General features: G+C 52.4%; 1 protein-coding gene across 4 annotated transcripts in view; it reads left to right on the top strand.

The window, feature by feature from the left end:
* Nucleotides 1–25,603, top strand: part of SMPD3 (sphingomyelin phosphodiesterase 3) — a 79,660-nt gene that overhangs the window by 43,071 nt on the left and 10,986 nt on the right. The window contains exons 1-3 of one of the 4 annotated variants that reach the window (XM_032486606.1): nucleotides 7,380–7,468; nucleotides 9,870–9,937; nucleotides 23,116–24,638. In XM_032486606.1, the coding sequence (XP_032342497.1) occupies nucleotides 23,328–24,638 (1,311 nt within the window). In that variant the 5' untranslated portion in view covers nucleotides 7,380–7,468; nucleotides 9,870–9,937; nucleotides 23,116–23,327. Of the gene's footprint in view, nucleotides 1–7,379; nucleotides 7,469–9,086; nucleotides 9,119–9,869; nucleotides 9,938–23,115; nucleotides 24,639–25,603 lie in introns of those variants that run through there. The other 3 variants (XM_032486607.1, XM_032486605.1, XM_032486608.1) reach the window with 3 other exon arrangements.

The following is a 25,603-nucleotide window of genomic DNA, read 5'->3' as shown; positions in this document are numbered from 1 at the left end:
CCTCCCACCTCATGTTGCCATTAGTTATGTCTGGGGGATCCTGGGTCCAGAGGGTCCTTCTGTGTGGGTGTCCTCAAGATGGGATGGGTGGCACTTAGCTCTTCTGGACCCCCTGGGACTAGAAGGAGTCCCCTCCACTCCCACTCCCGTCCATCCCAGTTAGCAGCCGTGTTGGGGAAAAGGGAAGGGGAGGACACCAGTGTTGTCCTGTTTACAGCCAAAGCCCGTGGGACCAGGAACTGATATTCATAAATGCAGCAAGGTGGTGACATGGGCGGTGGGGCATGAGGCCACAGGGCAGTGGAGCTGGATGGTGGCCCCTCCTGCCTCACCCCCCCGCACCTCCACCGTGAACCCAGAGTAGGAGCCCGGGTAGTAGGAGAGGCCAGAATTCCCCACCTAGGGAAAGCGGGGCCTCCCCTCACAGCCCAGCCAGGCCTGATTCTGAATCCTAAAGTGACCTCCCCCCACGCCCACCCAGAGGGACAGTTTTCTTCCTTCAGTGTTTGAGAATCTGAGAGCCCAGAGGAGGCCCGGGTAGAAGCTCCACAGCCTGATGAGGCCTGGGGGAGCTGCTCTCTTTGTTTGGAGCCAACAGCTACAGGCTCAGTGTTTAGAAAAGGTCTGAATCAACAGAGGGACTGTTTATCAATATTTAAAAAAAGAAATGTAATTAGAGGTTGGCGAACCCCCAGAGCTCCTGACCACGGATGTCAAAGGCTGCCTTGACCTGGAGCCAGGGACAGAACAAGAAGCAGCTGCAGACACGGGCAGCCACAGACCCCACCTGACAGGCACTTCTCGCTGAGGCTCGTAAAAGGCTGTGGCTAATGGAATGGCATTTCACACATGTCCACATTTTTTTTCCTCCCTGGGTGGTTTTTCCTTCTAAACTTGGGGATACGGACCTTCTATTTTAAGAACGTTAATTACTGTCCAATTTTAATGTAACTAATGCGAACAAATAACCCAACTTTGAACCGAGGAAAGGAAACAAAAGTAATTTAGGGGATGATTTTGTGTTCACATCCCTCAAGATTGCCTGAGAACATTTGTCTAATGCATTTATTTCTGGTCCAGAGAAGTGAATAACCGGCTCTTTGGTGGTTTCTGGAGAACGAGGTGAGGGCTAGCCATCTCTGCCTCAGAGACGCCGGCTCCGGCCACCTCAGGCCAGGATGCCTCCTCGGGGCTCAAAGAAGTAGTGTCAGGAAGGTAAAAATAGAGAAGGATTCGGCAGCAGCTTTGACACACGGGTTTCTCATCCCAGGCACTGCCACGTAGGGCCCTCCTGTTCCAGCTATTCTAAGTGAAACAGAAAAAAAGTCAGATTATCTGAGAACTAAATAAAAACAGTGCTATATTTTAGCCACCTTTTCTGCATTCTTCCGCCTTTCCCCAAGTGATCTTTTTGGCTCCTCTTTCCTCACCAAGTCAAAAATGGGATGAGCCTCAAGGTTCTATCCTTGACCCCTTTTCCCCTCCACCTGCCCTCCTTGAGAACTGGTGTCCACAGCTGTGGCTTTAGCACTAGGTCCCTGGGGCCACAGGCCTGGCACGTTCCAGGCACCTGCCCGCCTCTTGGACAGCCCCCTTTCCACTATGAGGCCAGCATTCTGGAACCAGATTCATTGTCTCCCTTTAGAGAGTCACATTTGGGGTATGTGGCTTCCCCCGCCCTGGGGTCAGTCCCCATGGCCTTGTCTGTACGCAAGTGGCCAGGACTGTCTGACACGTTCTGCAGGTCCCAACCCTTCCAGAGCTCATCTCCCTGAAGGAGGCCCTAATACTGAACACCAGGGGATATCAGGAAGGCTTCCCTGAGGAAGAGACTTTCAGCTAAGACCTAAAGGTGAGGGGCAGCCAGCCAGGCAGGGCAGGGGATTCCAGCACGAGGGGACAGTGTGAGAGGACAGCATGAGGTAAGGCATGCCCTGAGAGAGACCAGGACCACAGGAGGACACAGGAGGGCACAAGCAGAGGAGGGAAGACTGGCAAAGACTGAGACGGGAGAGGATGGTGGACCCAGGGCATGGATTTGATTCTGGGGGCAATGAAAGTGTTTTAAGCTTGGAAGGTGCTCAGAAAGACATGCAGAAAGACCATTTTTGCTTCTGTGTGGGGAACAGATGGGGGCAAGGCTGAAGGGCTGGTGACAGACAATGGGCTTGGCCAGGGTGTCCCTCCAAAACTCTGTGGGTCCCCCAGCAACAGCACTACCTGGCTCCTGCTGGTTCATACCTTCCAAGCCTCACCGGCTCTCTGTCCAAGACAACAGCCCTTGGACAAACCCATACTCAGGTACTAAGGACAAAGAGTGGCAGCATCCATCTCAAATCCCTCTGGGACAGAGGAGGGCAGCAGCAAAGGAGGAAGGTGGTGCATACAAGCCTTCCCAGATCCCTGGGGTGTTTCTCTCTGGCCCATGGGTGCCTCTTGAACAGTAGGGAGCCCTGTAAGCCAAGATGGGGCCATGGATAAGTCTTCTCCACAGAGTCTAGGCTCTACCACTCTCTAGCTGTATGACTTGGGCAAATCACTTAACCTTCCCAAGCCTCAGTTACCCTCTCTGACAATGGGAACAATAATGCCCAAATTCCCCAGGCTGTCTAGAGAATTAAACAAGAGGTTCTGCAAGCAACACTCTTAGCACAGTTTCTGGCACACAACAGGTGCCCCCAAAACACTAATGATGATAGTGACGATCTCAGCCAGCTGCAGGGGCTACCACAACATACGTGAGTTCACACAAGTCTTTTCACCTTTAAGGCTACATTTTTGTATATCTCCTTTAACACAAGGCAGCCTCATTGATGCACTAGTTCAAAGAGTTGGGAGCAGTTTTCTTATAACTCCTGCTGTGCCACCTGATATGTACAGAAGGAACTGAAACTTTTGATGACTGATGCTCTGGCCTGGCTAGAAACCATTTTATTAATTCAACCAAGGTTCCCTGAGTGCCTCTCAGGGACTAGGCTCTGTGCTCGGCGCATGTGGGCTTTGGGCTGCCAGCACAAAGCCCAGTGGGTGTATGATTGAAGGGAGGGGTTTGACAGCTGTGGAGCTGAGCCTTAGAGGCCGGTTGCCAGGTGGATCAACCAGAGAGAATGTTCCAGACATAGGGGACAGCATGTGCAAAGGCACGGAGGCGTGAAAGAGCATGGCATGTTCCAGGAAAGAGGAAAGCTAGATGTTAAGGCCATCAGAATGAATCAGTGGGAGGAAGAAAAAGTCAGAAGTGAGACTGAGGAAGGCAGGGCCCCATCACCAAGGGCCCCCAGCAGGCAAGGTAGGAGGATTTGTTCTGTGCATGGAGGAAGATCTGGAGATGCTGGACAAGGGCCGAAAGAACTCAGAGCTGCTTGTGGTGGGAATCACAGGCTTGGACATGGAGCATGATGGAAGTGGCCACATGCAGGCTTGGTGGCTGTGCAACCCTGCAGGCAAGAAATGAGGAGACCAGAGGGGAAGGAAGCGGGACCAGGGACCAGAAATGGACTGAAGAGCTGGGAGTGTCCTATTGGGTCTGGATAGGACAAGTTGAGGGTGAAGAAGGGGCCAAGGACAGATCGTCTGCCTGGGAGCACTGGAGCTGGAGCAGGGAGGGCAGGGCTGGTCCCTGGGGACGGGACTCTGGCCCCTGCCTTCCCTCTACTGTTTTCAACCTCCCCTCTGTCTTTCTCTCTTCTTTAACTGCCACCAATAGGAAACCAAATAGTTTTTAATTGTTTAATATATTTCCTTGTATTTAATTTTAAAAATGAGTAAGTGGAATGTTTTCTGTTTCCTCCTCAAACAGAAAAGCAAACCTACCTAAACATGAGAATTCATGTACATGAATCTTGAGATTTTGATTTTTCCTTGATATATCTAAGAAAAAAGAAAAAAAAAAAAAAGACAGTTCAGGCACCAGGATGAGGCTTGGCAACATCCCTTTGGTGCCTGCCTACCCCTGGGTTCCCTCTACCCCGCTGAGAGAGCGCCTCAGGGTGAGCAGCCTTGGCTACGCTCATCACTCAAGGGCTTGAGTGAGACCCTGACATGACAGCTCTTCACTTGTGGATCAGCAAATCTTCCCTCAAAGCCAGAGGGCACATTCTTAAACCCCAGGAAGATGACATTTTGATAAAGTTAAAAAAAAAAAAAAAAAGGATTTAACTTTGCAAGACAAACAGCTAATAAAGTAGAATCTTTTTTGGTAACCACCCATACACCAATCAATCTGTCACTCGGAAAACTGTTTCCTGAGAGGTGTGAAATGAGGCCACTCTGGAGTTCTACGGGAACAGAGAGCCCCTGAGAAGCCTTCCTCTCTCCCTGATTACACTTGCCACCCCAAAACAGGGAAATGATCTGATTCAGAGCACAGGAAATACTCAGCTAATTACTTGCTCAATCAATACTGACTTTTGGAAGATGAGCAGGAGGCGACTGTATCAGTGTTTACATGCAGCCACCCACACTTCATGAGTGTATCTCACCTCTGTTTCTTTCCAATTCTATCCCTATTGAGAAAAAGATAAAAAAGTGTTTCCCACCCTAGGGGGTTGCAAAGTGAGTTGCACCATGGGAGCTCCTTCCATGCTACAGCCATTTAAGCAAGAACTTAAAACAAAGGGTCATTTCAACACCACCAACAAAAATGAAAAGGACAGGTCTCAGTCTTAAAACACATCCCGTTTGTGCCCACTTGTGCCAACTGTGAGAATCAAGAGGCCCTCCCCTCACTCACTCCATCTTCCTGTCTCTGCTTGGCTACTTTGTGTTTTTTCTACCTTTTTTTTTTCCCTTGGCCCTAATTCTCTCACTGCTTTAAAAAAAAAAAAAAGAATCTTATCATTCTGTTCATAGAACACAGTTTAAGTCATCTTGAATCTCTTTTGGAACAAGATGGAATAAATCTTAATCAGAACCTCCCTCAAAGCAGTTCTAACTGCAGAATTCTAAACTTGGAAGGGAAGCACCTGCCACAGCACTAAATACGGAGTAGCAGTGTCTGCACACAGTAGGCCCTCAAGAAATGTCAATTAATTTGGTTTTTAGATGACAGAATCTGCAAAGCCTCAAGAACAAATAAGGTGTACTAAGTAATAACTACTTTGAAAGAAATAAATGACCAAAAGATTACTAACAGGAACAGATCAGAACAACAAAAGTGGCTTTAATTCCATGACTGTGAAAGAATTGAAATACATCTGCAAGTGGTAGTTTGTATAACTGAAACAACAGAAAAAAGAAAGCAGTGATGTGGACAATAAAATAAAACATCAAACCAGAAACAGAGACACAAAGCAAACAGAGATGCAAATGATTTGGAAAATGGGAAATGGTGTCACAGTCCTAAAACAGGAGAAAGAGAGGTGAGTGGGAAGAGGCATATGATGAGGGAAACATCTGGAAAGAAATAATACAAGAAAAGTTTCCAGAGGCAAAAAAGACAGCTCGGCCTAGAACTGAAGTACACACACTGTGCCTTTAGAGTTTGACTCTCAGGGAAATAAACATCAGAAAGAAATAAACATTTGCTAGTTAAATTTCTGAATGATAAATTATCTGGCAAGCTGAAGTGAAGGGAGATATGTTCTTTTGAAATTGGAATGACAAGAATGACAAGAGAACTGGTATCACAAGAGAACTGGTATCACAAGAGTAAAGATGAACCTCAGGAAAAAATGTGCAATTCTAACCACACGTGTATTCTTACCACACATCAGTTATGCTCCTCAAGACTTGCTTTGTACAAGTAGGAGGAAACAAAGCCATTTAAAAATTGGGGAGAATCTGTGCACAATTATACTTTTTAAAAGCAAAGGAGAATGTCTGCCTTTTTACAGAAAGACAAAAGCTGATATAAAAGACACTGGAATGAGAATGGACCAACTGAAAAAAAAATAGTAAGTGATCTGACGAAATTTAGTCACTCCTAATAATGCACAAATCCTACTCCAGCCCAGACTTCTCTGACTTCTGGGTCTGAATATCCTGCTGCCACATGGTCACACCCACGCAAATATCCCTCAATACCATCACCCTGCTTTCCCCAACCTGACCCCTGGCCAGTGCATGACTTCAGTGCCCATACTGTTGCCTAAATTGGAAACCTCTGAATTCACTCATGGTCCTTTTTCATGCTCCCCAGCAACCCCTTAATCCCATTCATTTGTATTAATTTGTGAGGGCTGCCGTAACAAAATATCACAGACTGGGTGGCTTAAACAAAGGAAATTAACTTTTTTAACAGTTCTGGAGGCCAGAAGTCCAAGATCAAGGTTCTGACTGATTCGGTTTCTACAGAGGTCTCTCTTCCTGGCTTGCAACCCTCACACGGTCTTTCCTCGATGAATGTGGGAGGTGGTGGGAGCTCTTTGATGTCTTTCTTATAAGGACATTAATCCTATTGGATTGGGCCCCACCCGTATCACCTCATGTAATCTAAATACTTCCATAAAAGCCCCATTTATACATACAGCCACACTGGGGGGATTAGGGTTTCAATATATGAATTAGCAGGAGTGTGGGGGCAGCTCCTCTTACCAGCCATCCCTAGTAGTTACTCTAGGGTACTTCTGCACCCCACTGCAAGGTCCCAACCACATGCACAGACAGGCCATCTCAGCATGCCTGTCTAGCCATGCCTCTTCCCTTGCCTTGGTATTGGGGATCTAGGGGTAACTCCAGAGTTCAGTCAAGACCTTACCCCAAGGCCAGCAATGGCTCCTCACCCTCACCTCAAGAGGCTTCTGTCAACTCATCTGAGTCTCAGGTCTGCATGAAGTCTGACCCTGACACTCAGCTGGAGGGCTGTGTGACTTTATGTATGTTACCAAACCTCTCTGGGCTTAAACCTTGTTAAAGGTACCTGACACTAGCATCACCATGTGGATAAGTAAAATCAACCTCCTGGGTGAGAGGCCCTTTGCAAACATTATTTCTGGACCTATGAAGTAGGTGTTATTATCCTTATTTCAAGAAACTAGAAACAGGCTCGGAGAGACGCCTTGCTTGGGGCCACTACCTACTGGTCTAGGGAGCAGGTCTGTCTAACTCCATAGCTGGTTCTGCTGCCCAGGCTATGCCTTAAGACAGGTAGAGGCATCCAGGTACCGGGACCAAGCTCCATGCATCTGAGCATGTGGTCTCATTTAGAGTTGCACGTCCATCAGGGTCATCCCAGGTGCTGGTCTGTGGTCTAGGGGCCTGTGGGCTTGAGGCTCATAGCGGACAAGCAGGCAGGCGCGTGCTTAGGACCACTGCTGGCTCGGCGGACACTGCCTTGTTGTGCTAGGTAAACGGCCCACTTTCCATGCCCGCCCCCCAGGCCAGCCCTGCCCCCTCCCACTGCCTATTTAAACAACAGGCCCAGACTCCACTGGTCCGGGACACCGCCAGCTTCCAGAGCTAGGAGAGCAGTGCTGCAGGCCTCGCTCACTTGGGATGAAAGGTCCTTCTGTTTCACCATTTCCTACCGGTGCGTGTTGAATGATGATGCTGAGCTGGGTTGTAGCGGGAGCTGATTCTGCTCGCCTGGGAGTGTATTGAGAAGTGTAACTGGCAGAGGGAGGCTCTGATTGAATTTTCCCATTTCTAATCCCTGATTTGATGTGATCTTATTTTCGAAGAGGGAGAAAGGCTGTAGTTTGTTAAAGGACAGAGGCGAGCATATTTCAAAACAAGGTCTGGCTCAGAATATCAATGATCTGACAAGTTTTTCTTTTCTTTTGAGAAAAGGAAAGGTCCTGTTATCTCAAGGTTGCAGAGATTCCATTTCCCCTCAGGAACCCCTCCCTAAATAGTTAGTTCCTGGACTTTAATTCTATTTTGAAAAAACACACAGGGGATTTTCCAGAAGAGTTTGTTAGGAAGAGAGGCTATGCAGCTGAGGATAGTTTGGGGAATATCTGAGCACAAAGACCCTCCTTAGCAAATTTCTCATTGAGAGGTGAGGACTCTGGGAGAGGGAAGTGGGGGCTGAGAGTTGCACAGGCTGGGACAGCCCCAGAGAGGCCTGCTTCTTTTACGGTCACTTTCAGATGCTTGCCAGCCTGTGGTCCAGGAGGCAGGTCAGCCCACCAAGAGAGTGAAGGACAACTGTGAATACAGGTTGTCAGCTTACTGAGGGTGAGGAGGCAGGCGTCCCAAGCACAGGGGACAAGGCCTGCCTTGGAGGCTAGGACAGCAGGCCACCCTCTGACCTCTCAGCAGGTTGGACTCCCCAGGCTATGGGTGGGGAGGGATGCCTGCAGAACCTTAACTCAGAGGAAATAAAGCAGGGTGTCCCCATGGAAACAAGCCCACTCAGGTAGAGCATGTAGACCGAGGACCTATGGGCTCTGGCTTCCTTCTTCCCACTCTGATCTGTACTCATTTGGTCCTGGCCATGGCCATCCAAGACCCTGTAGTGACCCCCAGTGGTACAGGGGAGAGGGCATCTGAAGTTCAGAGGTTCAGTGACTTGCCCAAGACCTTTCAGCTGACTAGAACCCTTGTCTCACTGGAGCTCTTCTAGTGGATTCCTGATCAGGAGGGCGCCAACTGTTTCCCAAGTGAGGACACTCCTCAACTCTTCCACAACATCTTTGGCTTCGGGACAGAGCCCTTAGGACTCAAATTTCAGATCCTTCTGAAATGCTTAGTTTGGGTGATTTGCAAAATAAGTGTATATAGAGGACATGGGCTGGTCCAGATTGGCCCTGGGGAGTAACGGTCACCCTGCGTGGAGTGTGAAGGTGGTAAAACGGGCTTTGGGCCGGCAGCAGAACTGGTTTGAGACGGTGGAGGGCCGACGAGCTCGTCATGGGCTGCGCAGAGACGGGGTTGGGCGTGGGGGCTGAACTTCCTGGACCTGAGTCCAGGGGGCGGGGCCAAGCCCGGAGGATTCGGCTGCAAAGTCGGGGGTGGGTCTGGGGACTGGAAGGCGGGACTAAAGAGCAGGACTTTGAGGCCAGGCGAAGTGGCCAAAGAGCTGCCTGGGGCGAGGTTTCAGGAGGCGGGGCCAGGCAGTGATTGAGGCCCTGGGACCCGGACCAGAAATCGGAGGCGGGTCCAGCACCTGAGGCCGGGGGCGGGGCTAGAAGGGCGGGGCCAGAGAGAGACCGGACCTAAGAACCCCGGCAGGAGAGTGAGTGACTGGGCCAGCGGATCCTGGGACTGGGTTAGAAAGGAATGTGGGGAACCGGTGCCTTGGTGTCCAAAGATCACCACTCACACGGGTGTCCTCCCAAACGTCCCCTCCGAAGACCCCACCGAGTTCACGAAGTGTTCCCGCTCAGTCTCCCCTCGCCGATCTGTCTAACCCTACTCCTTATCTGCAGCAAAATCCCTCAGTTCTTCCTCTCAACGCGGCTTCCTCCCCGCACCTCACCCCCGTCTCGGTAGCCACTGGCCCTCTTTCCGGGTCTGGGTTCAGCTCTCCCCCACCCCCAGGTACCTTAGCAAGGCTGAGATCACACAAAGCTCCTGGAGAGCTCCGATTGTTCTAGCTTCGCCTATCAGATCAAACCCAGGCCCCGCTGCTAGAGCTCTGAATTCGCTTCTCTCTGCCCCCGACCCCGCACTTCTCTGGCCTGACCTGGGTCCAGGGGTCCACATGGAAGCCTCATGCCTCCCACCCGCGGAGTCCTCCCCACCTGTCAATCCTCCTACTCCTCGGGCTTCTCTAGATTTGTTGCACAAACCTCCGCCCCCACCCCCTCTGGCTGGGCTTCGTGGGGACAGCCGGGCCCACCCCCTCTCCTTGGCGACGTGGAGGGTGTGGCAGTGCCTCCAGCGCAGGTGGGGCCCTTTGATCTTTGTACCTGGCTCACCTGCACTGAGCTGCTCAGTGGCTGTGGAGTTCCATACACCTCTGTGAACCGCTCATTTCCTTTCAGGTCCTTGACTCTGCATTGTGTGCTCCCTCTTCAGACGGAACAAGAAGGTCCCAACGACCCCTCCTCAGGTAGGACAGGGACTTCTGGAAGGGGGGGTTCCAGGCTTCTCCTCATAGGTTATCTCTTAATGTTTTATATAAAGAGGTGCTGGGTGAGATAGTTTGAGAAAAGGTTCTGCTGCTTGATTAAAAAGTTTGAAAACACAACTCTGGGGTAAGAAATCTGGGGCAGGCAGTTTGGTCCTATTCTGAGCCCCCCCTAATGTAGTTCAATGCCAGTGGAGGGGGTTATGTCTGACACACCCAAATCTATGGAGAAAATACAAACTCCTTCAAAAAGGAGGAAAAGGATTGAAGCAGCACGTCTCAAAAATGAAGGAATATAATTTAAATATCTTGGAAAATGTAATCAGATATCATTACCCATTAAACTATTATAAATTTTTATTTTTAATGCTAAATCCCAGAGCTGGTAATGCTGCTATGAAACAGGCATTCTGTTTTTTGTTTTGTTTTGTTTTGTTTTCAATGAGGAGGAGGTACTGGGGAGTGAACCCAGGACCTCATGCATACCAAGCACGTGCTCTACCACTTGAGCTATACCCTCCACCTCAAACAGGCACTCTCAAACAACCTTGGTGGAAAAGCAGTTTGGCAACATGATCAGAAGTTTAAAGTTTACCTCATAATTCCTAGTCTTGAATCCATCCCCAAAAGACTAATTCAAACTACTGGAATAAAAGTAGAAACCTGAAACACAATGATTCCCCTGACAGCTGAGAACCTCAGTCCAGGAGCCAGGACAGCAAGACCATTCTAAGAACCTGCCCCTCCCAAATATTGGCAAATTAAATGTTTTCATGGTCTCTGGGGAGGTCACCAAGCTGGAGGTAGGGAGATTTGGGGATCCTAGGTGATGGTGACTGGATGGAAAAACAAAAGAGAAAAGAGAAGCTGGATGAGGCCAGCAGTCCACAAGGAGGGAGGGAGACTACAAGGGCACAGTGGGAGTGGGTGACAAATGTAACTTTCAGGGACTGGAAAGAAAGGGTGAGGATCTTGTTTTGTGGAAAATGAGGGGCAAGAACAAGCAGGACAAGGGGGATAGTGTGGGGAACTTGTCCTGGAGGTAGGGGGGGCTTGGTGCTGGATAGTGCTCATTTCAATGTTTTGAATATATTTGCATAGCACTTGTAATCAACCTTGGTGAGAAAGGTAGAGAGGAAAGGAAGATTGGGTTCTGGTGACAGGGCCACATCTCTCAAGGACTGTCCTGTACTTTTCTGAGTCTCAGTTTTCTCATCTGTAAATGGGGCCAACAGTAGCTGCTTGGGGTGGCTGTACAGTGTAAATGTACCATCGGTGTCAAGAGCACATTCTGTGAGGTGTGTGCTGTGCAACATCTGCTCAGATGTCCCAAAAGGTGGATCTGTTAGTTGTGCCTTTCTGAGGCTCATTTCTAGTGTCCCTCATGTCTTTGCCACAAACTGGCTCTTAGCTGAGCCGCACCTCACAGAGAGAGTGGAAGGGAGGGAGGAAATGAGTTTGAGATTCTGAGCAGGCTGCAGTGGTCCCAGATGAGCTGGATTGCTGAAGCTGCCCTAGCTGGACTCCAGGTCTGCAGGGGGCAGGGCTGACACTTGTCAGCCAGTCTTTAGGGGTTCCTATTATCTGCCTACCATGTTCAACACACAAGTAGGGTCAGATGATGGGATAAAATACTGAGTGCCTGCAAAAGAAAAACAGAACCCACATGCCCCCCCCAGGACTGGAGGTTGAAAAGGGTAAGTGAGTTTCAAGGCTGCTGGTATCAGCCAGGTGGGCAGGACCTTTGGTCCTGCAGACACCCCATAGGGCCACACACATGAGGTCCTCCCTCCCTTTGTTTTGAGGGATGGGCCAACTTTGCTCAAGCCTCCTCTCTCTCAGTTCTGTGTCTAGCATAGTAAATCTGAAAGTGTGGGAGGTTGGTCATCTTTCTGGTGTGCAGACTGCAAATGTGCAATTAATGCATAGAAACTGCCAGCTCTCAAGAGAGTAATGGCCCATGTGAGCTGGGTCAAAGGTCTCTAGTTACCCCTGGGGCCACAGAGAGGGGACTGGCTGAGGTTTGAAGAGACCATCACTGTGACTTTCATACCCTGAGCACCTCTGCTGAGGCCTCATCCCTTCACACAGATGAGGAAACAGCCTCAGGAAAGGCATGGAGGGCTAGAAGGGGGCAGTGGGGAACTGTGCAGGTCAAGGGCCCCTGGGACTCCAACAATAGGAGGCGACACAGAGCTGTCAGGCTCTTGGGCCTTGCCTCCCCTTTCCTGTCCTTCCCTACCAGGTGCATCTTCTTGGGGTCAACAAGGGCACTGAAGAGTTTAGCAGGGGAGCAATGTGGTCCGATGTGTAGTTTAGAAAGATGCCAGCAGCTGCTATGTGGACAAGAGGAGAGGAGGCCAGTTGCAGGGAGACCAGATGGTGGCTGTTGCAGTGTCTAGGTGGCAGAGGGCGAGGTTTGAACTAGGCATGGCCGTGGGAATGGATGCAGAGGGTTAGGGAGGCAGAACCCTCGGCTGGTGAGAGGAGCTGGGGTATGGATGAGGTCCAGGGTCCGAGGAGGACGCAGGAGACAGAGCTGGTATTAGAGAAGTAGAGGAAGAGGAATGATAAACTTTTAGGGGAAAGTGGAGAGCTGTCAGTTCAATTCATGGGGTCAGAGATCAGGAGAGACACCTGGGCTAGCTGTCACCTGGGGACAGGTGAACCATGAAAGATCAATCAAGAGAAGAGGCAGGGGAAGTTCTAGCTCCTCGGGGGCGGGCCAGAGAAGAGGGGACAAGGGGCTCTGAGAAATAGCAAGCAATCCAAAGATAGGAAGGGAACAAGAAGGATGGTTGCCCAGGACCATGGGGCAGAGAGCTGAGGGACAGATGAGGATCAAGCAGCTTAAGACTCCTGCTGAGCCTCTTTCTCAAAGCAAATCTGGTTGAAACTGCATAGACTGTTTTCTCATTGGTGCTTACCTCCGTTCTGGAGATTTTCTTTCCGAAACTTCACCAGAAAGTCTGGTGAGACACCCTGTCCACCTTCTGTCTGGCAGTGGGGGTGGTGCAGGTAGCTTCAAGCTGGGTGGCTGCCCAGACCCTCAGCCAGCCAGAGGGTCAGCCCTCGCAGAATGCAGCCAGCACAGGCAAGCTCTTAGTACTCTGAGACTCTGGGCTAGTCTGGTCTGCGTGGTGGATGTGGGATGCTAACTGGACATTCTAGGCATTTAAGTTAAGCAAACCCAACTAGGGATGAACTCTAACTGAATGCATTGGATCCTCCTCTCAGGCCCATTTTCCACAGCTGCTCCTCCCCCGGTGTCTCCTCCTGGCCTGCAGTCTGGGATGTGGCAGTCACTGTGGCAATCAAAGGCACAGCCTAGCCCGCAAGATTTCCTGAGTGAATCTGCCTCCCTAGTGCCTAACCTCAGCTCTCTCTGACGCCCCGCCTCACCTCCCTCCCTTGCTCACTGCTTGTTCCACCCGCCACCCACCACTTTTCTGTCTCCATACCCTCTAGGAGGACACCCCCACATTCAAATATACACACCTAGAAAGCAAGTTTCTGCCTCTGGAAATTCTTGGCCCCTCGCTGTGAAATACCCCGAGCAGTCTCAGTGCTGCATCTGACTTACAGGGAATGGATGCTGGGCACCCCCAGCCTCCCAGCTTGACATCTGCTGCCCTGCCCCTGGCCCTGCCCCTGACCAGCCCTGGCAGGCACCCATCAGCCAGCACAACCTGGCAGAGCCTGACCACACCTGGCCTCTTGGCTCTGACCCCTGAGCATCAAGCACAGGCTGTTCACTACACCTCAACCTGCAGTCCACCTCAGTGGACCCTCGAGTCTCCCTCCTCCCATCCCCTGCAGGCCCTGCTTGGCCCCTGGAACCAACCCCATACACCAATCCCTGGCAGAAGTTTCCAGTGGATTTACTTCCCCATGTCTACGGAGTTACTTGCTACCTATATCACCAGCCACAGCCTCTCATCTGAGCAGAAAGTGTTTCTACTAAAAATCAAAGTTTTAAGGCTCAGCTCCCTGATGCCTCAGAGTCCTGAGGACCACAGGTACAAAGCAGAAATCAATTTTTCAGTCCATACATTGAGGGCATAGGAAAGAGTTAGTGACTCATCTGGCTTGGATTCAGGGCAGAGGAACATCATTATTATCATTTAAAGTGAAGATCTTTTTGAAGAGAGTCTGTTCTGGACAGTAGATCTCTCCATATTCCTGGGAAACCAAGGGCTGTCAATCAGGAAGGTTTGTTTTCAGTAAATGGGCTGATTAAATGCCAAATCAGAAGCCTTCCTCTATTGGTCTCGATAGGATGGGTTACTACATGTGGGTTAGCTGGAGCCCTGCTCCATGTCTCTTCAGCCAGGGACCCAGGTCAACGTGGCAGAAGAAGAAAACTCTAGAAGGTCTCACATCTGCTGTTAAGTACTCTGGCCCAGCAGTGACACACATCATTCACTCACAGCTCATGGGCCAGAGTTGGCCACACGATCCTACCCAACTGGAAGGGGACTGGGAGGTACAGTCCTGCCTCATGCCTAGAAAGCATGCTCCTGTTGCTCTTGGGGCCAGAGGAAGTGAGGCAAGAGTCCTGTCTCAGGCTTGGAGGCAGATGTGGACACAAAGGGAAGAAAAGTCTACCCAGATCTTCATGAAGACAAAGCATGCTTATCTTTTAAGTTAGTCACTCCTGAATAAAGACGTGTCATGGTCTATACTAGCATGTCTACGTTTGCAATCTGGGACATGTGGTCTCCATGACCAGAGCCAAGAGGTCTTGTCCCCCTTTTCAGAAATGTAGGATTCAACAGCCAAAAGCAGGTGTAGACAATGCACCACTACCAGAGGACCAGGGGTTAATTGGAACCCAGAGCCTCAGAAGACAGGTTTGGAAGGCAGGTTTGGTAGCAGCAATTAGAGGGAACTTAGGGGGCTGCAGACCCATGATGTCTTCCTGCTGGTCTTTGCTGAGGATGAATGACTAATTCGCAATCCTATGCAAATGAAGCTCTGAGGCCCATAACCCTGGGCAACAGACTCCAGCAGCCCCAATCCCCTCCCAGTTACAAATTCTGGAACAGGCCCAGGACAGCCCCACAGGTAGGTCAGAGGCCTCCTCAAGCAAGCAGTCCATGGTTCAGCCTGAGCTGGGGCATCCTCTCTCAGGGGGATGGGGTCTTCTGGCTGGTTCTCTCAGAGCCAAGGGCTCCTGTGGTACTGTGGACCTGAGGGTAGCAGTGGCCTGGGGTCCAAGGTCTCTGAAAGGGTCCAGGACAAAGGGCTTCAGCCCTCAGTGGTGAGTGAGATCCAGTCTTGGTGCAGAAATGTAGCCCTCGGCTGACTGCCCAGTGCTGTGACGAGGGTGGGTGAGGTGCTGACGCCTGATTTTATTTACTCATTCACACTGATTTGCTTTTTAATCTCTGCATAAATTCTCCTCCAGGACTCGGTTTGTTAAATGTTCTTTGCATAGAAGACTTGAGGCTGAATGTGAAATGATACCCTTCGGAAGAATTTTAGCAAGTCTGTTCCGTTTTAGGGAGGTTTGTTGTCTTTATCTGTGTTCTCTGGTGCCTTGAAATGCCTACACACTGTTCAGCAGGCCAACCCATTCCAGGAGGAAACGCTGTACTTGAAACGCAGCTGAACACTGAGTCTGCATAAATCCTGCCATTTGTGTGGACTTGTATTTAAAGTTCTACTCCCACAGAAAGTATGTTGTCATTGCTTCTTAAGCAAACTATGTTCTAAGCCTTGTTCAGCTCATGAACCATTAACATCAGCCCTCATGTCAGGGAAGCAGGGACTTTGCTGGGACAGAAGCCTCAACAGCAGAGCATGAGAGAAGTGAGATTCCTCCTGATGTCTATGAGGAGGGACTCTCCTGAGGGTGGAGGTGGTGCTGGCCAACCAGGTGCATGTTGGGGGCTGGCCCTTAGCTAGTCACACAGCAGACAGCATAGGGATCACCTGAGGCAGGTGATGTGACCTGCTGGGGGGTTCCAGGATCCCCTGCTTCTGGATGTTTGTGAGGCGATGCTCAGACACAGAGCTTAGCACCCGGGCCGGCTCAGAGCCCTTGAGGTAGGCGGCCCATGCCCATCCCGATGCTCAGCTGTTGGCACATGGGCTCCTGATTTGGGCCTCGCTTAAGGCACTGCCCTGGCGCTGCCCTGTCAGTGCCAAGTGGAGCAGATCCTGTGACAGAGCAATCTCAGACCTGATTTTCATCATGGAGGAAGCCCTCACCCTTCAGGATCTCCCCAACCCTGGGCCCAGCCCCTTTGAGGGCACAGGATTGGTGGGAGCCCTGTGGGCCTCAGCTTCCAGCAGACTCTAGACAGACAGATCTGGCTGCAGGCAGGTTCTTGAGTGTCAGACAATGGTAAATGAGGATGAGAGAAGATGCGGCTCAGGATGGCTTGGGTATAGATTTAGGTATGAGCCACCATCCAGCCTTCCCCTTAATGGCCCCCTTTTTGGTCACCAATAGATGATTCTGGAATGGCAGGCCATAGAGGGCAGGGTGGCCAGATCTTCAAACTCAGCCCCCTCCTATGATGGAGCCCACACTCCCAGGGCAAGTGCCCCACGGGACCCAGGGATACTGCAATTTTAAATATCAGGTTAGTTCAGGCACCTTGGCATGTATACCGCCAACCTGGCTAGAGATTTTCTTTCCAGTCATGCAAGAATTGGCTTCATCTGGGCTTTCTGAGTTCTGACATGGAAATGCCAAGGCTGGCTGATTGAAGGAGTGCCACAGAGCTGCTTGCAGCCTGTTCCTATTCTCAGAAACCACATGATGCATTAATAGCTCCCATGGAAAGTTTCTTTTTGAAAATTTTATGGCCCTTCTGCCTGCATTTGGCATCTGCAGAGGCCTCTCACTTGGGCTTGTACGAGCAGCCCGCAACAGACAGTCCTGCCCAGAGATGGAGGCCCTGGCATCCCTGCACCATCCTCACCCCTCATCTGGATTAGCACGTCATGTTCCTTGTCAAGCAACCAACCACACAAGGAGGAAACTTTGAAGCTCCAGCAGTACCAAGGGCCTTTGCAGCAAGGAAATTAACAGTAATAGTAGTAACAATAATAAAAATAATATTATAGTCATCCCTCAGTATCCACAGGGAATTGATTCCAGGACCTTCCACAGATACCAAAATCCAGAGATGCTCAAGTCCCTTATAGTTGGCCCTCCATATCCAAGGGTTCTACCTCCACAGATATGGAAGACTGAGGAACCACATTTATGGAGGGCTGACTGCACTAGAGATGTGGCAGACACCATGCTAAGTGCTGCCCATGCATCATCTCCAACTGCCCTGAGGTATTCTTACTATGTGTGTTTAACAGATAAGGAAACTGCAGCTCAGAATCAGTTAAGTAACTTGTCCAATATCAGCAGGAGGACCTGAACCCGGCACATCTGACACCAGAGTCTGTGCCTGTAATGTCTACACTGCTATCTCTGGGGTATGCTTGTGGGGCACAAACTGCAGGCACCAGATCTTGCCAGGCCTTTGAGGACTCAGGAGGGGGCCCACCTTTGCTCAGTGGGCAGGCCAAGGGGTATCACAGGAGGTCCCACAGGAGGTCTATACAGGAAGGGAACTGATAAGAACTAAGTTTTAGAAAGATCATGTAGCAGGTATATACGAGACAGGATTCTTTTGGTGGCAAGTGACAGAAACCCAACTCAAGGTGTCTAGAACAAAGGGTATTTTGCCAATTGGAAAGTCTGGGGATTATGTTGGTCCCAGGCATAGGGAAACGAGCTCAAAGATGTCACTGGGACTTGGCCTCTCTCCTTCTAGATCTAAGGTCTGTTTTCCTCTGAATTGGATTCACTCTCAAGGAAGGCTCCAAAAGCTTCAGGCTCTCAGTGCTTCCATCTCAGAGAAAATGCAGGCCTCTTTCCTGAAGGGTCCAGAAAGAGCTAGGGTCGTGTGATTGTTCAGCTTGGGATCAAGGGGCTGTGGTGCCAATTGGCCTGGTGTGGCGCATAGCCCTCCCTCTGGATTGGAGCAGGGCAAACAAAAGCAGGACTGCCACTGCCACAGCCACAGAAGGCTAGGATTTGGGTCTTGCTGTTGCTCTGCTGGGAGTTCCCAGGTTGGTGGGGGGCCCGATGTGCAAATAGATACTTCTGATTAGAGGAACAGTCAGGGGTTTTGCAAGGAAGGGAGGGTGTAAGAGGGGTTGGGAGGCCAGGGAGGGCTTTAAGGGAGGCAGATGCTTTGGATCTCGAAAGGTGACTAGGCATTTACCTGGCACAGCTGTGTAAGTGGGAGTTGTCGTTACATCGCATGTGTTCACGCCAGACCCCAGGCCCCAGTTCTGCTTATGGTATGTGGCTTTCAGGGATTAGCCAGGATTTGTCTGACCTACATCACACAGAAAGGCATCCTCTTCTGTTGTTCTTTCTGTCCTCCTGGCAACGAGTTGACTCCAAGTTTCGGCAGCTCAGAGCCCATGTTGCCATGCCAACCCCACCCCAGCAGGCATCCAGGCAGAAACGGGCCGGCCGATCTCAGTGCTGCCAATGATGCGAGTACATTCTGGTAATTGGGTTGAAGCAATCCTTTCTGCCTTTCCTGCGGAAACCTGGGGCTTGGCCCAGCTCCTGCTAGATATGAGCCTGTGGACACAGAGAGGATGTGAGGAGGTGCCTCTGCTCCAGGACTCCCAGCCCTGCTGCTGGGAATGGAGGGCTCAGCAGGCATGAGGACTAGATGGAAGGGGTGTGGGAAGGCCAGGTCCCATCCTAGCCCAACATGGGGCAACTCCTGACCCTCATCAACTTCCCAGAAGTTCCCCAAGCAAGGCTCAGAGATCCCAAAAGATGGTGCAGCTTCCTCAGAGGGGCCAGGGCTTGCTTTGGCCAGAAGAACTGGTCTGGCTTACTCACTTTCACACCACAGGAGAAATTCAAAGCCAGTACCCCTAGGACATTTTGGGCCTCTGTGCAGCTCATCTTGGGTACCAGCACACATGCCAGGTCCACTTCCCAGGGAGATGGAAGTGGGACGGCTGTCTTGATGCCAATCTTATTTGGCATCCAGTAGCAGAGGTCCTGTCCACTGCGGCTGGCCCACCAAGGCTACTGGGGACCTGCCTCCCCAACCCCTTCATCTTCAACACCCAAACAGGACCAGGCCTGGTCAGGCCCTCTTACTGGGGATGCCCTCTCCAGGGTATGGCAGAGTAGCCTGCCCCAGAGCCCTCCTGTTAGTGACTTTGAGCAGAGTCCCCCTTTCCCGTGTTGTGGTAGCTACAGGTCACAGGTTAGCAACGAGGGTCTCAGTGTTGACAGGTCACGAGAGATTATCAGTACCCACAGGACTAACTGCTGTGTGAGCTGCTTGCTGTCAATGCCCCAGGCACTGCTTGCTTGGGAGTGGCTGGGCCTGTAACCTCTCGGATCCTGCCCAGGACCTAATAGGCCACATAATTGGGTTAAGGAGCAAGCCTGGGTCTTTACTTCTAAGACAGAGTTATGACTGCTGGGAGCCCTCCTGTGGACACTGTGTAGACCTCTACACTGACCCCAGTGCTCAGGAGTGACCATGGGGACCTGAGGGTGTCTGGGTCTCCAGCCCATCTGGAAACCATGATATTGAGGCAGATGGTATCCCAGGCAATCCTGGAAGCCACATACCAGGATTCAGAATAAGGATAAGCCCGAGGGTGATTGTAGGCTTTAAAACAGGAACCTGAAAGAGCAGTCCACCCTGCGGGGTTGACAGGCAACAGCTCAGCACACATGGCCTTTGAGGGACCTGTCAGCCCCATGGCAGACTCAGTGTGGCAAAGGTGCCAGCGCCAGGACATGGAAGCGGAGAACTGGGGCATTGAGGAGGGGCAGGAGTTCCTCACTGGGAGACAGAACCTGGGCTGGAAAGGGCGCAGGCTGGGCCCTGTGTGCTGCATCCTGCCCGGCCAGCCCTCCGAGGACCCTAGGTTCTCTGAGAAGCTGCCAGCCCCCAGTGTTTAACTCTCGCTCTCTTTCATGGGGAAAGTGCAGATCAGACTAATTAATGTGTTGTTGTTTGTTTACCCTCCTTTCACTTCACCGAGACAAAATAATTAACCACAGAGCTTTAGAAACTGGCTCCACTGGTGGCAATCCCTTTTGTGTCAACTGCGTCAGCAGCTTCTGTGAGTAGATGCAGGGACTGTATGCAGGAGCAGGGCAGGTGGGCAGCCCCTAGAGGCTCCTTCTGTCCACGGCGCTGCGGGAGGGGAGGCTCGTGGACAGGGGACCCAAGGTAGCTGTGAAGGGCCAGGATGGCAGGCAGGAAGGGCTGAGGTGCTCGGGTCTGCCACATCTTGGAGGACTGTCGTGGTGGCCACTGCTGCCTGTCAGCCCTCTGGGCTGCCAGCCACCTAAACCCATTGATGTCTGAATGGAGACCAAAAACATCCCTATGACCTGCCCAGGGGAGGCAGAAAGATCACGCCTACCACTGACACTGCAGGCAGGGCTGGGGAGGGAACCTGCCCAGAAGGGCTTCTGGGGCCACAGCAGGAGTAAGGGAGACCTAGGGCAGCTGAAGAGCCCCCATGCCCCTCAAATAGCCCTGTCATGGCTAACAGCAGATCCCAACCCTGATCGGCCAGTGTTGGGGATGAGACACACAGGAGAACAGGTTTAAGAATTTCTCTCAGGAAGCCTTTTATGAAGCTAGGCTGTGTTTACCTCTGACCCGTAACAAGGCTACGTCCACTCCGTGGAACATGAGCCAGTCCTGCTTGGAGGGCAGCACAGTGTGGAGAGGGTTTCAGGGGTCACAGGCAGCCTTAGATGGATCAAGGCAGACACCCCTACCCCTTACCCCAGGAGGTGGCATCTCAGCTGGGCCCTGAAAAGTAAGTAAGGAGAAGCTGATAGAGACAAGGCAGGAGAGGAGTTTCAGGAAGAGAGCCCGGCAGGTGCAGGCGCCTGGGGGTCAGACAGCAGTGCGCATCTGAGATGATGGGGGAGTCCAGGTTGGGGCTGGGTGAGGAAAGAGGTTACTGAGGACAGGAGCACAAAGCGTCCCTAGACAGACTGGATTGGGTGTAGGGGAGATGGTGAAGGCCACTGTAGAGTCTGAGGCTCCAGGATATCATGGGGGTGGGAGGAATGCAGAGGATGGCCTTCTGGCTTCATCATCATCCTTGACGGTGAGCTTCATTGCTCACACCTGAGGGAGGGGCTCCTAGTCAGATGGCTGTGGTGAGTAGACATACCTGCTTCTCCAAACTGTAAACTTCCAGTGTTTGCTTCAACGTGATTTCCTCTGAAGTAAGTAAAACCTTTGTGAAACATTTTCTCCAGAACCAGACACAGCCACCAGCTTCAGGTTCATCTTTAGACACTATGTTCTGTTCAAACGGTGGCCGCGGAAGTGTGACTGACACTGTGGGGCTGATCAACCAACATTCACTCACTCATTTCCTGAGATCCTCCTGGTGCAGCCCCTGGATCCACAGCACCCTCAGTGTAGCCCCTTCTTTCAAGAAGTCCCTGGTTCTTCTGGGAAGGTAGCCTCACATTGTGAGCATTCATGATCTAGAACTGCAGAGACCAGGCCACGCACAAAGGGTACAGTGGAGGTAAGCCACCTGGCAAGGGGGACAAAAGAGCCTGTCTGAGGAGATGATTTCTAAGCTGAATCTTAGAAGAAGAGCGGTGGGCTAGATGAGGGCCAGAGGAAATAGCAGGGCATGAACAAGTAACCACACCCCAGCCACTGGGAGGTGAGCACAAAGGTGGCTGGGGCTGCAGACACGGGCAGGCCTGGCTGAGGAGATGCAATGCCCAAAAGGGCTGAGCGAGGCCTCAATGGGGCTGAAGCGTCTGTGACATGGTCAGATTAGACAGAGTCCCTCTAGCCATCATGTGGAGGATGGCCTGATGGGGAAGAGGCCAGGAAAGTGAGTGATGTGTGTCACAGTCCTGGACCAGCACAGGGGCTGCAGGGGTGCTTGGATACATAACAGGGACTCATGGGACGTAGGGACTGAGGGAGGGCGGAGTCCACATGGCACCCAGGTCCTGGCTGGGGTGACCAGGAAGGCAGGAGGAAGGGAGGGTGTGGGGCCAGGACGAATGGCATCATGGACACAGACGCCAAGGTGCCAGGGCAGACAGGGCTGGGCCAGTGAGACAGTGAGCAGGAAACGGGTCCCCCAGCTGATCTGGTCATGAAAACTCTGCGTTATGCTTATACCAGCTTTACCACAGAATGATCAGCCTTGGGTTCCTGGAGGCTGGGTAAACACTCCAGACTCTTGTCTTTATTGATTCTACATTCAGCACAATGACTGCACCTGCGGCCTCTCCCAGGCGGGGCCCTGGGCCTGCTCTGAGATTCAAGGCAGCTCCTGCACTGGCTGGGGTCGGGACCTGGGGTGACTCACCCTGGCAGCTGTGGACCTTAGCTGGGCCCTGAAACTACATCTTGGGGGCTGAGAGAAGCTTGGGGCCGACCCTCAAACCTCAGGGAGCTTCTTCAGAAGTCACAGAGAGCATCAGAGTCCCGTGTAACTGGGTAACTCTGATCATTCTGGAACCTGGGAAGGCCCATGCTGTGCCTGGATCCTTGTCAGGCAGGGATTTCTGCTGGGGGTCAGCAGGGGTGGGACGGCAGAGATGGTCTGAGGCTGGAAGCTGGGGCACAGTGAGAGCCTAGTTGTGGGGGACCCTCCTCCCAGGGGTCCTGCCAGTCACACTGCCCTCCACCCTAGGACCCTCTGGTACCTTTTCTCTGCAGTTTATTCTCTCACTGTCTTGACCCAGTGGGCACTCAGTGACAGGCAGCTGTGTTTGCAGTGCCTCTGACTCAGGCTCTCCCCTCACCTGTTCTGAACACACCCCTGGCTCCCCAAATCCTGGGCCAGTTTTCAACCAATTAGGTTACAAGGTCAAAATGGTCAGCTAGAGACAGTCATGTCACCAAGCAGTTTACTCTAAGAGAACCAAACATCACCAAGCAGTTTACTCTAAGAGAACCAAATACATACAGGAAAATGGAGTGGGCCAGGCCAGCTCCTGGCCCCAAACACCCCACGAGAGCCTGCTGGCTCTGGCCTGGTCCTTGGAACAGTCAGAGGAGGCAGGAACAGGGTGAGCAAGTCAATGGCCCCAGCATCTGACCTGCTCCCCTAAAGATGAATGAAAGTCTCCTCACTTTGTTTTGCAGGTTCTCCAGCAGGCCTTGGTGGCCCAGCATGGCCCACTGAGGTGAACCATGACTGGCTGGCTAACACGTGCCGCTGACCATCCAGAGTCCCGTCTCACCAGGAGGTGACCCCTCCTCCAGCTACCCCCTACTCACCCACCCCACCCAGGAAAGTGCCCGCACTGCCACAGACACCATGTAGTAGGGCCGGCCGCGGCACCCAGTGAGCTGCGATGGTTTTGTACACAACCCCCTTTCCCAACAGCTGTCTGTCCGCCCTGCACGCCGTGTCCTGGGCCCTCATCTTCCCATGCTACTGGCTGGCGGACCGGCTCTTGGCCTCCTTCATACCCACCACCTACGAGAAGCGCCAGCGGGCTGACGACCCGTGCTACCTCCAGCTGCTCTGCACCGTGCTCTTCACACCCGTCTACCTGGCCCTCCTGGTCGCCTCACTGCCCTTCGCATTCCTTGGGTTCCTCCTCTGGTCCCCCCTGCAGTCTGCCCGCCGGCCCTACGTCTACTCCCGGCTGGAGGACAAGGGCCCTACCGGCGGGGCAGCCCTGCTCAGTGAATGGAAGGGTACAGGTCCTGGCAAAAGCTTCTGTTTTGCCACTGCCAACCTCTGCCTCCTCCCTGATTCACTGGCCAGGTTCAACAACGTTTTCAACACCCAAGCCCGGGCCAAAGAGATTGGGCAGAGAATCCGCAATGGAGCCAGCAGGCCCCAGATCAAAATCTACATCGACTCACCCACCAATACCTCCATCAGCGCAGCCAGCTTCAGCAGCCTGGTGTCACCGCAGGGAAGTGATGGCGTGCCCCGGGCCGTCCCTGGAAGCATTAAGAGGACGGCCTCTGTGGAGTATAAGGGTGACGGCGGGCGTCATCCCAGTGACGAGGCTGCCAATGGCCTGGCCTCTGGGGACCCTGCCGCAACCGACAGTGGCAGCCTTGAGGATGCCTGCATCGTGCGCATCGGTGGTGATGAGGGGGGCCGGCCCCCCGAAGCCTTCGACCCCCCTGCTGGGGGCCAGGCCAGGAACGGGGCTGGCCGTGGCGAGACGCCCAACCACAGTCAGCAGGATGGGGACTCGGGAAGCCTGGGCAGCCCCTCAGTCTCCAGGGAGTCCCTGGTGAAGGCACGGGCCGACGGCGGCAGTGGGGAGCCAGGTGCCAACAGCAAGCTCCCGTACAAGGCCTCCGTGGTGAAGAAGGCAGCTGCACGCAGGAGGCGGCACCCGGATGAGGCCTTTGACCACGAGGTCTCAGCCTTCTTCCCCGCCAACCTGGACTTCCTGTGCCTACAGGAGGTGTTTGACAAGCGGGCGGCCGCCAAGTTGAAAGACCAGCTGCATGGTTACTTCGAGTACATCCTCTATGATGTCGGAGTCTACGGCTGCCACGGCTGCTGCAGCTTCAAGTATCTCAACAGCGGCCTCTTCTTTGCCAGCCGCTACCCCATCATGGACGTGGCCTATCACTGTTACCCCAACGGGCGGTTCTCCGACAGCCTGGCCTCAAAGGGAGCGCTGTATCTCAAGGTAGGAGGCCTCAGTCAGCCAGTCCTAGAGCAGTGGTGGGTGGAAGCAGGCCCCAGCCAGGGGGTCCTCACTCTCTTGGAGGACAGTGGGCAGACAAGGCTTTTCATGGGAACTGGAGGGCCCCCAGCTCGGGGACAAGGAAAATAGGAACACAGGGACAAGAACTGAAGCTCCAGGCTGGGTGACCTTGGGCAATTTCCTCCAATCTCTGAGCCACCCTTTCCCCATCTGTAAAGTGGGGTAACACTGAGTCTCCTCACATGGTGGGGAGTGGCCTGTGAGCGGCGAGGCCTAGAAGGTTCTCATGGTGCTGGTGGTAAAGATGGCAGGCGGTGAAGAATGAGGAGGCTGTCTGTACTGTTGCAGACAGATGGTTGCAGGTTGGGCTCTCAGGCCACTCCCTTGGGCTACCAGCCTCCATGGCCAGGACGCCCTTTCCCTCTTGGCTGTCATGCGGCTGCCACACCAGGCACTCTGCCCACCAGCCCGAGGCTTCACTTCCATAGTAACTAATTAAAGTGAATCATAATTATTTCTGCTAATTTGGATGCAATTGGAAGAGATTTAGACCATGGTAATTTGGTCATTACACATTATCCTCTACTGCGGCTGACATGCTCAGCGTGTTGACTTTCTGGTCCCTATCCAAAAACTGCTCTTGGTGCTTCCAGAGTTTTCTGAAACATCGTTTGGCCAGCTGCTACAGAACAAGCTTTGTGCCCTCAGAGGCAGCAGCTGCTGTGGGTGTGGGTTCTCTCCATATTCCCCTCAAGACTTCTCAGTTCTCCCCAGAAGGGGGGGTCCGTGAATGGATAGGGGTGTTGCTGTGTCTAATCTGGAAGCCCAGCGTGGTGAGGTTCTCATCTCCAGGCCTCAACTCTGACCGTGCTTGGCCTGTTCAGGAAGTGCCGCTTGTCAGCCAAGCTCCTGTCAGGAGTGAGGTAACGGGCTGATCGTCTGCACGG

This window comes from Camelus ferus, chromosome 9 (assembly GCF_009834535.1).
Source record: "Camelus ferus isolate YT-003-E chromosome 9, BCGSAC_Cfer_1.0, whole genome shotgun sequence".
Taxonomy (NCBI): domain Eukaryota; kingdom Metazoa; phylum Chordata; class Mammalia; order Artiodactyla; family Camelidae; genus Camelus; species Camelus ferus.
This window is presented reverse-complemented; position numbering and strand designations above follow the sequence as displayed.